At 43.9% G+C, this 13,617-nt stretch overlaps 1 protein-coding gene across 1 annotated transcript in view; it reads right to left on the minus strand.

Annotated features, from left to right (window-relative positions):
* Window positions 1-13,617, minus strand: part of LOC124623059 (SH2 domain-containing adapter protein B) — a 140,367-nt gene that overhangs the window by 91,143 nt on the left and 35,607 nt on the right. Inside the window, exons 7-8 of the mRNA XM_047148852.1 lie at window positions 10,013-10,229; window positions 8,455-8,473 (exon numbers count right to left, since the gene is read on the minus strand). Of these exons, the coding sequence (XP_047004808.1) occupies window positions 8,455-8,473; window positions 10,013-10,229 (236 nt within the window). The remainder of the gene's footprint in view (window positions 1-8,454; window positions 8,474-10,012; window positions 10,230-13,617) is intronic.

The following is a 13,617-nucleotide window of genomic DNA, read 5'->3' on the forward strand; positions in this document are numbered from 1 at the left end:
TATGCAAATGATTAGCTTTTCAGAGCATTCACACAAGGTTCGCGACGGTGGCGACACCTACAACGTGCTGACATGACGAAAGTTTCCAACCGATTTCTCATACACAAACAGCAGTTGACCGGCGTTGCCTGGTGAAACGTTGTTGTGATGCCTCGTCTAAGAAGGAGATGCGTACCATCACATTTCCGACTTTGATAAAGGTCGGATTGTAGCCTATGGCGATTGCGGTTTATCGTGTCGCGACATTGCTGCTCCTGTTGGTACAGATCCAATGACTGTTAACAGAATATGGAATCGGTGGGTTCAGGAGGGTAATACGGAACGCCGTGCTGGATCCCAACGGCCTCGCATCACTAGCAGTCGAGATGATAGGCGTCTTATCCACATGGCTGTATCGGATTGTGCAACCACGTCTCCATGCCTGAGTCAACAGATGGGGACGTTTGCAAGACAACAACCATCTGCATAAACAGTTCGACGACGTTTGCAGCAGCATGCACTATCAGCTCGGAGACCCTGGCTGCGGTTACCCTTGACGCTGCATCACAGACAGGAGCGCCTGCGATGGTGTACTCAACGACGAACCTGGGTGTAGGAATGGCAAAACGTCATTATTTCGGATGAATCCAGGTTCTGTTTACAGCATCATAATGGTCGCGACCCTGTTTGGCGACGTCGCGGTGAACGCACACTGGAAGCGTGTATTCGTCATCGCCATACTGGCGTATTACCCGGCGTGATGGTATGGGGTGCCATTGGTTACACGTCTCGGTCACCTCTTGTTCGCGTTGACTGCACTTTGAACAGTGGACGTTACATTTCAGATGTGTTATGACCCGTGGCTCTACCCTTCATTCGATCCCTGCGAAACCCTACATTTCAGCAGGATAATGCACGACCGCATGTTGCAGGTCCTGTACGGGCCTTTCTGGAAACAGGAAATGTTCGACTGCTGCCCTGGCCAGCACATTCTCCAGATCTCTCACCATTTGAAAACGTCTGGTCAATGGTGGCCGAGCAACTGGCTCGTCACAATACGACAGTCACTAGTGAACCAGAACCAGAGGTTACTGAGAGTTTCGGGCGGAGCATTAGGCTTGGGTTGTTTCGGGGAAGAGACCAAACAGCGAGGTCATCGGTCTCATCGGATTAGGGAAGGATGGGGAAGGAAGTCGGCCGTGCCCTTTCGAAGGAACCATCCCAGCATTTGCCTGGAGCGATTTAGGCAAATCACGGGAAACCTAAATCAGGATGGCCGGACGCGGGATTGAACCGTCGTCCTCCCGAATGCGAGTCCAGTGTGCTACCACTGCGCCACCTCGCTCGGTACAGTCACTACTCTTGATGAACTGTTGTATCGTGTTGAAGCTGCATGGGCAGCTGTACCTGTACATGCCATCCAAGCTCTGTTTGACTCAATGCCCAGGCGTATCAAGGCCGTTATTACGGCCAGAGGTGGTTGTTCTGGGTACTGATTTCTCAGGATCTATACACCCAAATTGCGTGAAAATGTAATCACATGTCAGTTCTAGTATAATATATTTGTTCAATGAATACCCGTTTATCATCTGCATTTCTTCTAGGTGTAGCAATTTTAATGGCCAGTAGGGTATGTATCATGTAGTTTGAAGAATAAAGAATTTTAAAATTAAAAAAAAGAAAACTGTTAAAAATGTTCTGCACCACCCTCATTATTTCGATAGGATGTGCTGTGCCTAACATCCGAAACGTCTTCCTCAGTACTTTTTAGACTACCGGAAATCATTCTATACATTAACGTTTACGTTTTTCTTGTCCTCTTTGTTATTTTTCTTTTCTCAGTTTCTCCACGGGGTCAGCTTTAGTATTGGCTTTGTCGCTGTTCCACGGCACTAGAGGGAGCTATAGAGATCTGCAGGAGGAGACAGATATTGAAATACATCCTGCAAATACAATTAAGGACATAGGTTGCAAGTGCTGCTCTGAGATGAAGAGTTTGGCCGATAAAGGAGTTTGTGGTAGGCAGCATCAAATCCACTGGAAGACTGACAACTCAAAACAAAAAAGAAAAAAAAATGTCGTGTTTAGGGGGCTGCCCACAAAATTATGGCTCGTAGCCACCACGACCAGAATGCAAAGGAACTGCGCGTTGCCTCATTGGAGGTAAATGGGAGAGTTGTGTCGATTCAGACAGAAGCAACCGTCTCTAGGAGATCAATTTTCGCCTCCAGGCGCTCACTAAGAATAACAGTACAAACCCCTAGCACTTTGGTGTGCGAAGAAGTTGGTGAAAGGAACACCTGAAATGGAATCTAGATCAATTGCGCCAGCTTGTCTTTAGCGATGAGTCAACGATTTGCCCGACACATTATATCGCCGCAGAAGCGTACAACAGCGCAACCACAACTTAGTTTCCAGCCAGGCTCACGGATGGAGCTACTCTCCCAGGCGACGCCAAGGTTACCGCACAACTTCGCAAAGCCAGTCACGTGCAGTGAACTATAGCGTAACGGCCTATCAACTTAGAGTTGTGTTTATACGTATCACTGTGAATTGTACGGTGGACTACGAGGTGTACTTCCTGCACGACGCCCAGCACGGCAGCACCCTATAATAGGGAATTAAAGTATCGAGAAAGATCAGTCGACAGCCTCCAAAAAGTATAAGATACTATGGACATTACGACATTATGTTCTCTGTAATTTTTTCGTTATGTTTCTGTCTGAAAACCTTTGATACTGCTGGCTTACTTCTCCCTACTTTACTTGACTTTTAGCGCCTTATCTGTCTATACGGGTAGCAGAAGGTGATGATGCTGTGCTGTTTACACTAACTACATTTGATTTAAACACGATGTAATGTTATAATTATTTTCTGTCTTAACCCTTGTCTTTCAATGTATTTTCAAAGTTGTAATTGGGGGCAAAGGACGACTATGGTGCTACTAATACAACGAAGCTACTGATCGGCAGTCACTGATGCGGCCTTCAATGCATACTGCATGATCAATTAAAAAAAAAAACTTTCATCTTTTCAGAATTGGGTTTTCGAAGTCTGATGCATTTAAATCAGAATTGCTCTTCGACGCTAATACCAGCGTTGCAATATCTCCATTACCTTCCACAGTCACGCATCACTTTATTAGTTGTGGACGAACAATTAGAGTTGTGCTGATGTCGAGAAAGTTCGTCCCCGTCATTAAGGTACGTCTTTCTTCGCTCCTTATTTGCTAATCATACGAAACAAACAACAATTAATCATGTACTAAAGAGGAAGGAGGAATTATAAACCCTTGAATGGACTTAACACTCTGGGAACTGGGAACTACCTCGTTTATTATTTTACGTCTAACTGATCATTAATGGACTTTTATGTGGGAATTATTTGAAAGAGCTATAACTGTATTTACTCTACTCGCAATAAGTGTAGCGACTGACTCAGGTTTGTCACTCAGTTATCGTGTAGCAAAATGTGACAACGGTCACACCACAAGGCTAGAAAGAAAGTGTCATATGGCTTTGTTCGCCAGGCGACCCCAAGAGGTGGATTCAGCGGCGTATCGGAGAGGGTTTTCTTCCTTAGGTGCACAATTATGCCTTTCCTCACGGTTTACAAGCTTTGTGTCTTAAGCGCATCTGTTGAATGTATGTGATTGTAATGGATGTGTGTATAGTTTGGTGTCGGGTTAGTGTTATTTGACGATGAGAAAGGAAGGGAGTGAAACCGGTACCGACACACGGTCGACTCCTCTCGAACAGCAGCAAGTTTGCAATCGTGATTAGGTTCTCATTGAGGGACGGATTAACATCGGCAGTGAGGGTCACATGTTTTCGCACCATAAGACACTGCGGAGAAGTTGGAAATTTAAGCCTGAGTATTGGCGCAGAATCTGATGATCGGAAATTTACGTCAATGCCTCTCCTCCCCTTGGGCAAGTGTAGGCAGTGGAGTTTTCTTTCAACAAGATTCGAAACGGGTACTCCCTAGTCGAGCACCACAGCACAAGCTTGCGACTTCGGCTGCGAGGCAGGTTTTCAAGAGAATAGCGTATTAGGATGCTGTCCCCAGGTCGTTACCTTCCTCCAGAAGACTGTAATCAACCGAATGGAATAGCCTGGAATATCTGCTGACACGAATTCTGCTAGATACGCTTGGGACCAATTGAAAATTGCAGAATGTTGTCAAAGGAACCCTCCTCACAGACTGGATGAACGTAGGAAGGCCACTGGTAAAGTATCCGACTAGAGCAGAAAGTTCTGACTATCCTGTCGATAACAAAGGGAATGCAAGCATATTAAAATGCACAGGTTGGGACAACATGGTAATTAATTTCACCTAGCAGGAGATATTTGTTTGATCATAGTACAAAGATTTACACAGTTACTATTTTAGTTATTCTGTTATTTTTATTTTGTAGTAAATTTAATGTTTTAATTTACCCATGTTGCAGTGTATAGAACTGGTTGAGGTCAGCAACTTTACTAATATTTATTAGTACGTGTTTCGTCAGTATTCTATCACCAGGAGCATTACAGTTACATGCACATCAATCTGAAGTCTGATGTGGACTGTTTGCTGAATGTGACAGTGATGTTGTGTACCGACATTTAAACCTTCACAGAAAGGCTCAATTATTTCAGTATGCGCCTTAAGTGAGTTGTATGTTTAAATAATCTCACTGATGACTTTACTTACATTTTTGTTGGAAATTTATCTGGTGCACAGAGCACAGTAACAAACATACCATCGCTTAACACTTCAACATTCAAATGTTTACAGTCCAGACACTGTTAACTGCTAATATAAACTTATTTTAGTTTCTAAGATATACATATTTATGTATAGTACCTATTAAATATTGTGATTATTTGATACCCACTGAAAAATAAATATGCTTATATAAAAATATTGTGTTTTCATTGTTGGTAGTATCTTGGCAACTGATATAAATTTATCGTAACAGTTAAGAGAATTTGGCCCGTGAACATCTGAATGTGGAAGTATTAAGGGGAGTACGTACGTCCTATACCTCCAGTGTTAAATTTGCAATATTAATAACCCATTATCTCAGAACCTTTGAGAGATATAGATCTGAAATTTTTAGGAAGTATAGTTTCACTCCTTTTATGATTACTGAACCAGGATCAGAATATACAGAAAATAATTAGTTAGTTATGATTTTTCAAAAATTATGTTCAATTTTTTTAAAAAGTCCCCTGCTCCTTCTCTAAGTAAAAACCGTTAAAAGTAGAGATGTTTTGGTGGTTCAGCAGGTGCAGTATACTAAGAGGTAACATAGTGTTAAATAAGACATATGTATCTGTAATAGTTCCTGAGATAATGGGTCAAATATTTTCAAAAATTTAATTTGCGGGAAATCAAGTTTAAACATTTTATTTGATATTAACTCACATATGGAGCCATGGCAGCTTCTAGAAACAGCCAGGCCCATAATCAGCATTGTCTGGATCGTGTACTTGATCATTCTGCAAACCTAGAAGCTTCCTTCTTTTCCCGCCTCTTGCTTCTTTAGTCATTTACTCTGCTGCACGCTGTGCTTTCATGATTCTGAGTCGATCTATTTGCTGGAAGACTTGCAGTTGTTGGCTCCTGGAGTGATACCTAGTTGCTCTAGTACCCTAATTATTCCCTTATTGCCATAATTAAACGTTGTCACAGCATCAAAAACACCCAAACATAGAGTTTTCATGCTTACAAAGACATTTTATGGTATGCGGGTCCAAATGACATTATTGAAAGACTCATTCGGGTTTTGCCTTCGACCATGGACACATCTGAAAAAAAGATCAGGATGAGCTAACTCTCTATAAATTGGTTTGTTTACCCCTATCACTGCAGATGGTATGCTGTTCTCGTGCCTAAATTGCTCCTTTGTACCCGCTGCCTGAGTTTTGCGGTACTTGCGCCAAGAATCAACACCAGGTGGGCAAAGACCATGTATAGGTGTATCATCAGTGGATGATTTGTGGAAGAATGTAGCCCACACTGCTCTTTTCATTCTTTTTAAGTCATATGTGTTGTTCATTATTGCCATTCCATAATATTGCTGGAGTTCATCAATTTTTTGTCTGTAAGTCTTCCTTTACCATTTAGAGTCTTTCCATCCAGTAACTTCTCTTTTTCTTTTGTCTGCTTCAATTTTCAAACGCGTGTTCCTATCCGTTTTTGAACGTGGCCCACACAGTCTTCAAAATGTGCTTTTCACCATAAGGTTGGCTTTCCACGACTGATTTGAAGACCTTTGAATCACCATCCCCAAGTACTCAGTGCAGCACACACCTCTTTCCTGCAGTGAGCGCCTGATCCTAGCAATAATTGCAGCAGTCTCCATACCCCCAATAGTTCCCTCATAATTCCTTGGACAATTTGTTTTATGACTTTCACTTGTTCCATCGTTAACTGATTTACACTGATGGCAGTATTTATTTAGCACTTCGATGTCTAAAATTTTATCTGTGTCTACACTAGTGACAGTTGCAACTGCATTTTGAGATGTGTGGCCTCTCTTCTTCTGCCATGTACCATCAACTGACACAGTTAAGTCTGTCGTGTTATTTAATTCTACTACTTCTTTAGCAGCGGAAGCAACAGCAACAGATTTGACACATTCACCAATTACTTCTGTGTACTTACCTGATCTGGTTGGTGGGTCTGACAAGTTTAGCGTCGCACATAATACTTGAGCTGCAGTCAATCTTTTACCTCTGCACCCCATTCCATACAAGAATCTAACATTGCTCTCAGACAAGTCATTCTTGCACTTTTGGGAAGTCCGAAATGACGTAGAGAGCCTGCAAACTTTGCACTGAACAACAAGTTTGTTAGCTAGTCCAGTCCTTGCAGATGTGTCCTCGAAGATGCTAATTTGTCCACCACATACAGCATCTTGTAAAACTTGTCCTAACACACTCACATCTAATAAAACATAACCTAAACTATTTACATGATCTCCTTTGTTACTTGATCTCCCCGAAGCATTAGAAAATTGTAGCGAAATGCAGGAAGATCTGCAGCGGATAGGCACTTGGTGCAGGGAGTGGCAACTGACCCTTAACATAGACAAATGTAATGTATTGCGAATACATAGAAAGAAGGATCCTTTATTGTATGATTATATGATAGCGGAACAAACACTGGTAGCAGTTACTTCTGTAAAATATCTGGGAGTATGCGTTCGGAACGATTTGAAGTGGAATGATCATATAAAATTAATTGTTGGGAAGGCGGGTACCAGGTTGAGATTCATTGGGAGAGTCCTTAGAAAATGTAGTCCATCAACAAATGAGGTGGCTTACAAAACACTAGTTCGACCTATGCTTGAGTATTGCTCATCAGTGTGGGATTCGTACCAGATCGGGTTGACGGAGGAGATAGAGAAGATCCAAAGAAGAGCGGCGCGTTTCGTCACAGGGTTATTTGGTAACCGTGAAAGCGTTACGGAGATGTTTAGCAAACTCAAGTGGCAGACTCTGCAAGGGAGGCGCTCTGCATCGCGGTGTAGCTTGCTCGCCAGGTTTCGAGAGGGTGCGTTTCTGGATGGCGTATCGAATATATTGCTTCCCCCTACTTATACCTCCCGAGGAGATCACGAATGTAAAATTAGAGAGATTCGAGCGCCCACGGAGGCTTTCAGACAGTCGTTCTTCCCGCGAACCATACGCGACTGGAACAGGAAAGGGAGGTAATGACAGTGGCACGTAAAGTGCCCTCCGCCACACACCGTTGGGTGGCTTGCGGAGTATAAATGTAGATGTAGATGTAGATGTAGTAAGCGTGTCCTTTTCGTGTGTCTGTGAAGCATCTATTTCAGGATCAGCACTGGATTCAGATCCAGTCGTATGGTGATTTCCATGGAAACTTCACTTCTTAAAAGAACTCTTTCTTTTCTTCATGTTGAAAAGAGGTGTAAGAATGTATAATAGTACACCAAAGCACTATGTTTACTGTTCAACACGTATAAAACAATACGCCCACAAAGTAAATCCACAAGATGCAAGTGCAATACTGCCATTTCTGTTTACACAGTGCATCCAACCTCTAAACATGAATTCAAGGAATAAATAGCTGAAAACCACAGCCTTGTACATTGAATAGTTCCAGAGATAGCAAGTCAATGTAGAAAGACCGGATTTTTTTTACGCTTGTACTATTAACTTCGAAATGACAAAAAGTACACTTCCAATTGGAATTAATCGACAAATGCATTAAATTATTCAGGAGAGATCAAATATTATTCAACATCTACATCTACGTCCATACTCCGCAAGCCACCTGACGGTGTGTGGCGGAGGGTACTTTGAGTACCTCTATCGGTTCTCCCTTCTATTCCAGTCTCGTATTGTTCGTGGAACGAAAGATTGTCGGTATGCCTCTGTGTTGGCTCTAATCTCTCTGATTTTATCCTCATGGTCTCTTCGCGAGATATATGTAGGAGGGAGCAATATACTGCTTGACTCCTCGGTGAAGGTATGTTCTCGAAACTTCAACAAAAGCCTGTACCGAGCTACTGAGCGTCTCTCCTGCAGAGTCTTCCACTGGAGTCTATCTATCATCTCCGTAATGCTTTCGCGACTACTAAATGATCCTGTAACGAAGCGCGCTGCTCTCCGTTGGATCTTCTCTCTCTCTTCTATCAACCCTATCTGGTACGGATCCCACACTGCTGAGCAATATTCAAGCAGTGGGCGAACAAGTAAATTGTACCCTACTTCCTTTGCTTTCGGATTGCATTTCCTTAGGATTCTTCCGATGAATCTCAGTCTGGCATCTGCTTTACCGTCGATCAACTTTATATGATAATTCCATTTTAAATCACTCCTAATACCTACTCCCAGATAATTTATGGAATTAACTGCTTCCAATTGCTGACCTGCTATATTTTACCTAAATGATAAAAGATCTTTCTTTCTATGTATGTATTCGCAGCACATTACACTTGTCTACATTGAGATTCAATTGCCATTCCCTGCACCATGCTTCAATTCGTTGCAGACGCTCCTGCATTTCAGTAAAATTTTCCATTGTTAGGACCTCTCGATATACTACAGGAAAAAGCCTCAGTGAACTTCCGATGTTATCCATAAGGTTATTTACGTATATTGTGAATAGCAACGGTCCTACGACACTCTCCTGCGGCACACCTGAAATCACTCTTACTTCGGAAGACTTCCCTCCATTGAGAATGACATGCTGCGTTCTGTTATCTAGGAACTCTTCAATCCAATCACACAATTGGTCTGATAGTTCATATGCTCTTACTTTGTTGATTAAACGACTGTGGGGAACTGTGTCGAACGCCTTGCGGAAGTCAAGAAACACGGCATCTACCTGTGAACCCGTGTCTATGTCCCTCTGAGTCTCGTGGACGAATAACACGAGCTGGGTTTCACACGATCGTCTTTTTCGAAACTCATGCTGACTCCTATAGAGTAGATTTTTAGTCTCCAGAAAAGTCATTATACTCGAACATAATACGTGTTCCAATTTATTTATTAAGAGATATTAATAATAAAATGTCACTTTTTGACCAATTTCACTTAAGTGATGATGTGTTTATTACTGTGCTCTCAGTGACAAACAAATTTCCACTAATAATGTAAGTAAAGACCACGGAGAAATTATTTAAACATACAACGCACTTAGGTATACACGAAATAAATGAATCTTTTTGTACAGAATTAAGTTTAGGTGTATAAGCTCAGTGGGACTCGCAGCAAATAATCCCCATCACACTTCTGATCAACGTGCATGTAGCTGCAATGCACCTGATGACAAATTTCTTCCGAAACGCGTCTTGCTAACAATTTTTAATATAATGAGACTGAAGCAGTAACAATTATTTCATAAATTAATGTTCTAGTTTCATAAGGCTCACTCTTTCATTCGCATCTCCCCTCGTCTCTAAGCTAACACACATTCGCAGATATCCAGGTGGTGCAAAATTATGTTGAGCAGTCTGTCGGACAAGAGAGCAGGGTACATACCCGTTGCTGGTGGTGATGGTGGCGGTGACGTTGGTGTTGGTGTTGGTGTTGGTGTTGGTCTCGTTGGTGGGGGTAATTCCACCCTGGTCCTCTGGCGAGGCGCGCGTGCTGTTGTTGTTGCGGTTATTGTCCGACGTCTCGGTGGAGGAGGCGGGCTCCTGCGACGACTTGTCGGAAATGGGCGACAGGATGTGCAGTTTGTTGCTGAAGCGACCCATGCCGCCGCCCACGCCGCCGCTCAGGCCGCTGCCGGGCGTCGTCTGCATGCCGCTCCCCAGAGGCAGGTGGTACCTGCGGTGAACAGATTCCTGCCAATCGCTCAACGTTCAGTCGAGATTTTTTGACGAACTGAATGTTTCGCAAGGTTTTGGGCATGCAATTGGGACATCATTTCCCTCTTGCGATATTTTGGCTTAAAGCCTTCTAGCCATTGTCGAGACGTTCTGATAATGGCTAATATGAAAACGTTCTAATCAGCTGGCACCACGGTTCGCAGCCTGCGATGTCCTTAGAGCTATGGCTTAAGTTGTACATTTAGTGTCCGACGCCTACATACTTAGTCCTAACACACTCTGAGCGGCCAAGGAGTGGTGGGATTGCGATATGCACATATACAGATGGCTGTAAAATCTTGTAGACAAGGCTTGGAAGCACCGTGCATTGGCGGAGCTGTCGTTTGTACTCAGATGATTCATGTCGAAAGGTTCCCTACGTGATTTTGGCCGCAAGACGAGAATTAATAGATTTCGAACGCGGAATGGTAGCTGGAGCTAGATGCATGGGACATTCCATTCCGGTAATCTTTATGAAATTCAGTATTACGAGATCCACAATCTAAAGAGTGTCCCGAGAATACCAAGTTGCAGCCATTCCTCTGCCAAGGACAATGCAATGGCCGACGGCCATCACTTAAGGACCGAGAGCAGCGGCGTTTGCTTATACTCTCATGCTCATAAATTGAGGATATTGCTGATACATGGTGAAACAACGCTCTGGTGGACGGTTCGCGGGTTTAAATCATCTCGGGGTATGACCATGCGGTAGTCGCACGGTGGCGCTGGCAGCAATCCACATTCGCAGAAGTGTGTTGGTGCATGTCAGAGTACGGTGCCTCGAGTAAGTGTGCAGACGTTTTCAGACGCACTAATGATGACTGTGTGTTGAAAATGGCTCGAAGAACACATATTGATGGCGTTATGAGGGGTAGAGTACTAGAGCGTCTGGAGGCTGGTCAGACACAGCAGGTCATAGCATGGGCCCTCTGTGTGCCACAAGTGTGATCTCAAGATTATGGCAACGATTCCAGCAGACAGGAAACGTGTCCAGGCGCTACAGCCCGCAGATGGCCACGGAGTACTGCAGGTAGCCTTGCTCGGGACCTTAACGCAGCCACTGGAACAGTTGTCTCCAGACACACAGTGTACAGACGACTGAACAGGCATGGTTTATTCGCCCAGAGGCCTGCAAGGTGCATTCCACTGAACCCTGGTCACAGGAGAGCCCTTAAAGGTTGGTGTCAAGAACACAGTACATGGGCATTGGAACAGTGGTCCCAGGTTTTATGTACACGGACGAGTCCAGGTATAGACTGAACAGTGATTCTCGCCGGGTTTTCATCTGGCGTGAACCAGAAACCAGATACCAACCCCTTAATATCCTTGAAAGGGACATGTATGGAGGTCGTGGTTTGATGGTGTGGGGTGGGATTATGATTGGTGCACGTATACACCTGCATGTCTTTGACAGAGGTACTGTAACAGGTCAGGTGTATCGGGACGTCATTTTACACCAGGATGTCCACCTTTTCAGGGGTGCAGTGGGTCCCACATTCCTCCTGATGGATGATAACGCACGGCCCCACGGAGCTGCCATCGTGGAGGAGTACCTTGAAACAGAAGATATCAGGCGGATGGAGTGGCCTGCCTGTTCTCCAGACCTAAACCCCATCGAGCACGTCTGGGATGCTCTCAGTCGACGTATCGCTGCACGTCTTCAAACCCCTAGGACACTTCAGGAGCTCCGACAGGCACTGGTGCAAGAATGGGAGGCTATACACGAGCAGCTGCTTGACCACATGATCCAGAATATGCCAAACCCATTGTGCGGCCTGTGTACGTGTACATGGTGATCATATCCCATATAAATGTAGGGTACATGCGCAGGAGACAGTGTCGTTTTGTAGCACATGTGTTTCGGGACGGTTTTCTCAACTTATCACCAATACTGTGGACTTACAGATCTGTGTAGTGTGTTTTCCCTATGTGCCTATGCTATTAACGCCAGTTTTGTGTAGTGCCACGTTGTGTGGCACAACATTCTGCAGTTATCTTTAATTTTTGAGCATGAGTGTAGTTGTCCAGTGCAAACAGACAAGGAACACTGCGTGAAATAATCGTAGAAATCAATGTGAGACGTGCGACGAACGTATCCGTTAGTTCAGTACGTCGAAATCTGCCGTCAATAAGCCATGGCAGCAGACGACTGGCGCGAGTGCCTTTGATAACAGCACGACATCGCCTGCAGCGCCTCTCCTGCGCTCGTGACCGTATCGGTTGGACTCTAGGTGACTGGAAACTCGTGACCCAGTCAGATGAGTCTCGATTTCAGTTGGTAAGAGCTGATGGTAGGGTTCGAGTGTGGTGAAGCGATGTTGTCAACAAGGCACTGTGCAAGCTGTGGTGGCTCCATAACGGTGTGGGCTGTGTTTACATGGAATGGACCGTGTCCTCTGGTCAAAGTTTGCCCAACATTGACGGGAAATGGTTATACTCGGAGACTATTTCAGTTATTCATGGACTTCATGTTCCCAAACAACGATGGAATTTTTATGGATGACAGTACGGCATTTCGCCGGGCCACAATTATTCGCGATTGCTTTCAAGAACATTGTGGACAGTTGGAGCGAATGATTTGGCCACCCTAATTGCCTGACATGGGGTATAATCGAGTGGTCAGTTCGTGCACAAAATACTGCACCGGCAACACTTTCGCAGGTATGAATGGCTATTGACGCAGCATCGCTCAATATTTCTTCAGGGGACACCCAACGACTTGTTGAATCTATGAGACGTCGGCTTGTTGCAGTGCGCCGAGCAGAAGTAGTTCCGACGCGATACTAGCAGGTATCCCACGACTTCTGTCGCTTCAGTATACGCACCTGTTACGTGATTTTTATTTTCTTTGCATTTTTCTCTTCTCCGACTTGTTAGTAATGCAATGGGAACCATTGATACACTAATAAGGCTCTAAAGTATTTTTCCCTTTTAATCTTAAACAGCGGTAGCATCGGCTATCGTGAGATGCATCCGTTGGATGAAGAAGGTGCGCTCTTTGAACGATGCCATGAAACAAAGGGCTGGCAGTGGTTATAAAAATCGTCAGCAGGAAGCAGCAGGAATCAAGAAACAATTAATTTTCAAAGCGAACTTGTTAAAAAGAAATAGAAGAAAGTAATTTTACAGAACAGTGCAAGGTCAAGGTTTTTTTACACGAAAAGGCATACGTTTGTTTGTTAGAAAAAGGGCCTTTTGTTTCTAAGTTAAGAATACGGATAGTGTGTAGAAAGAAAATAATTGTATCATACGTTTATTTATTTAACGACCAGTGAATCATATAAAAACTTTATTCATAACGA

Source organism: Schistocerca americana, chromosome 7, assembly GCF_021461395.2.
Source record: "Schistocerca americana isolate TAMUIC-IGC-003095 chromosome 7, iqSchAmer2.1, whole genome shotgun sequence".
NCBI lineage: Eukaryota > Metazoa > Arthropoda > Insecta > Orthoptera > Acrididae > Schistocerca > Schistocerca americana.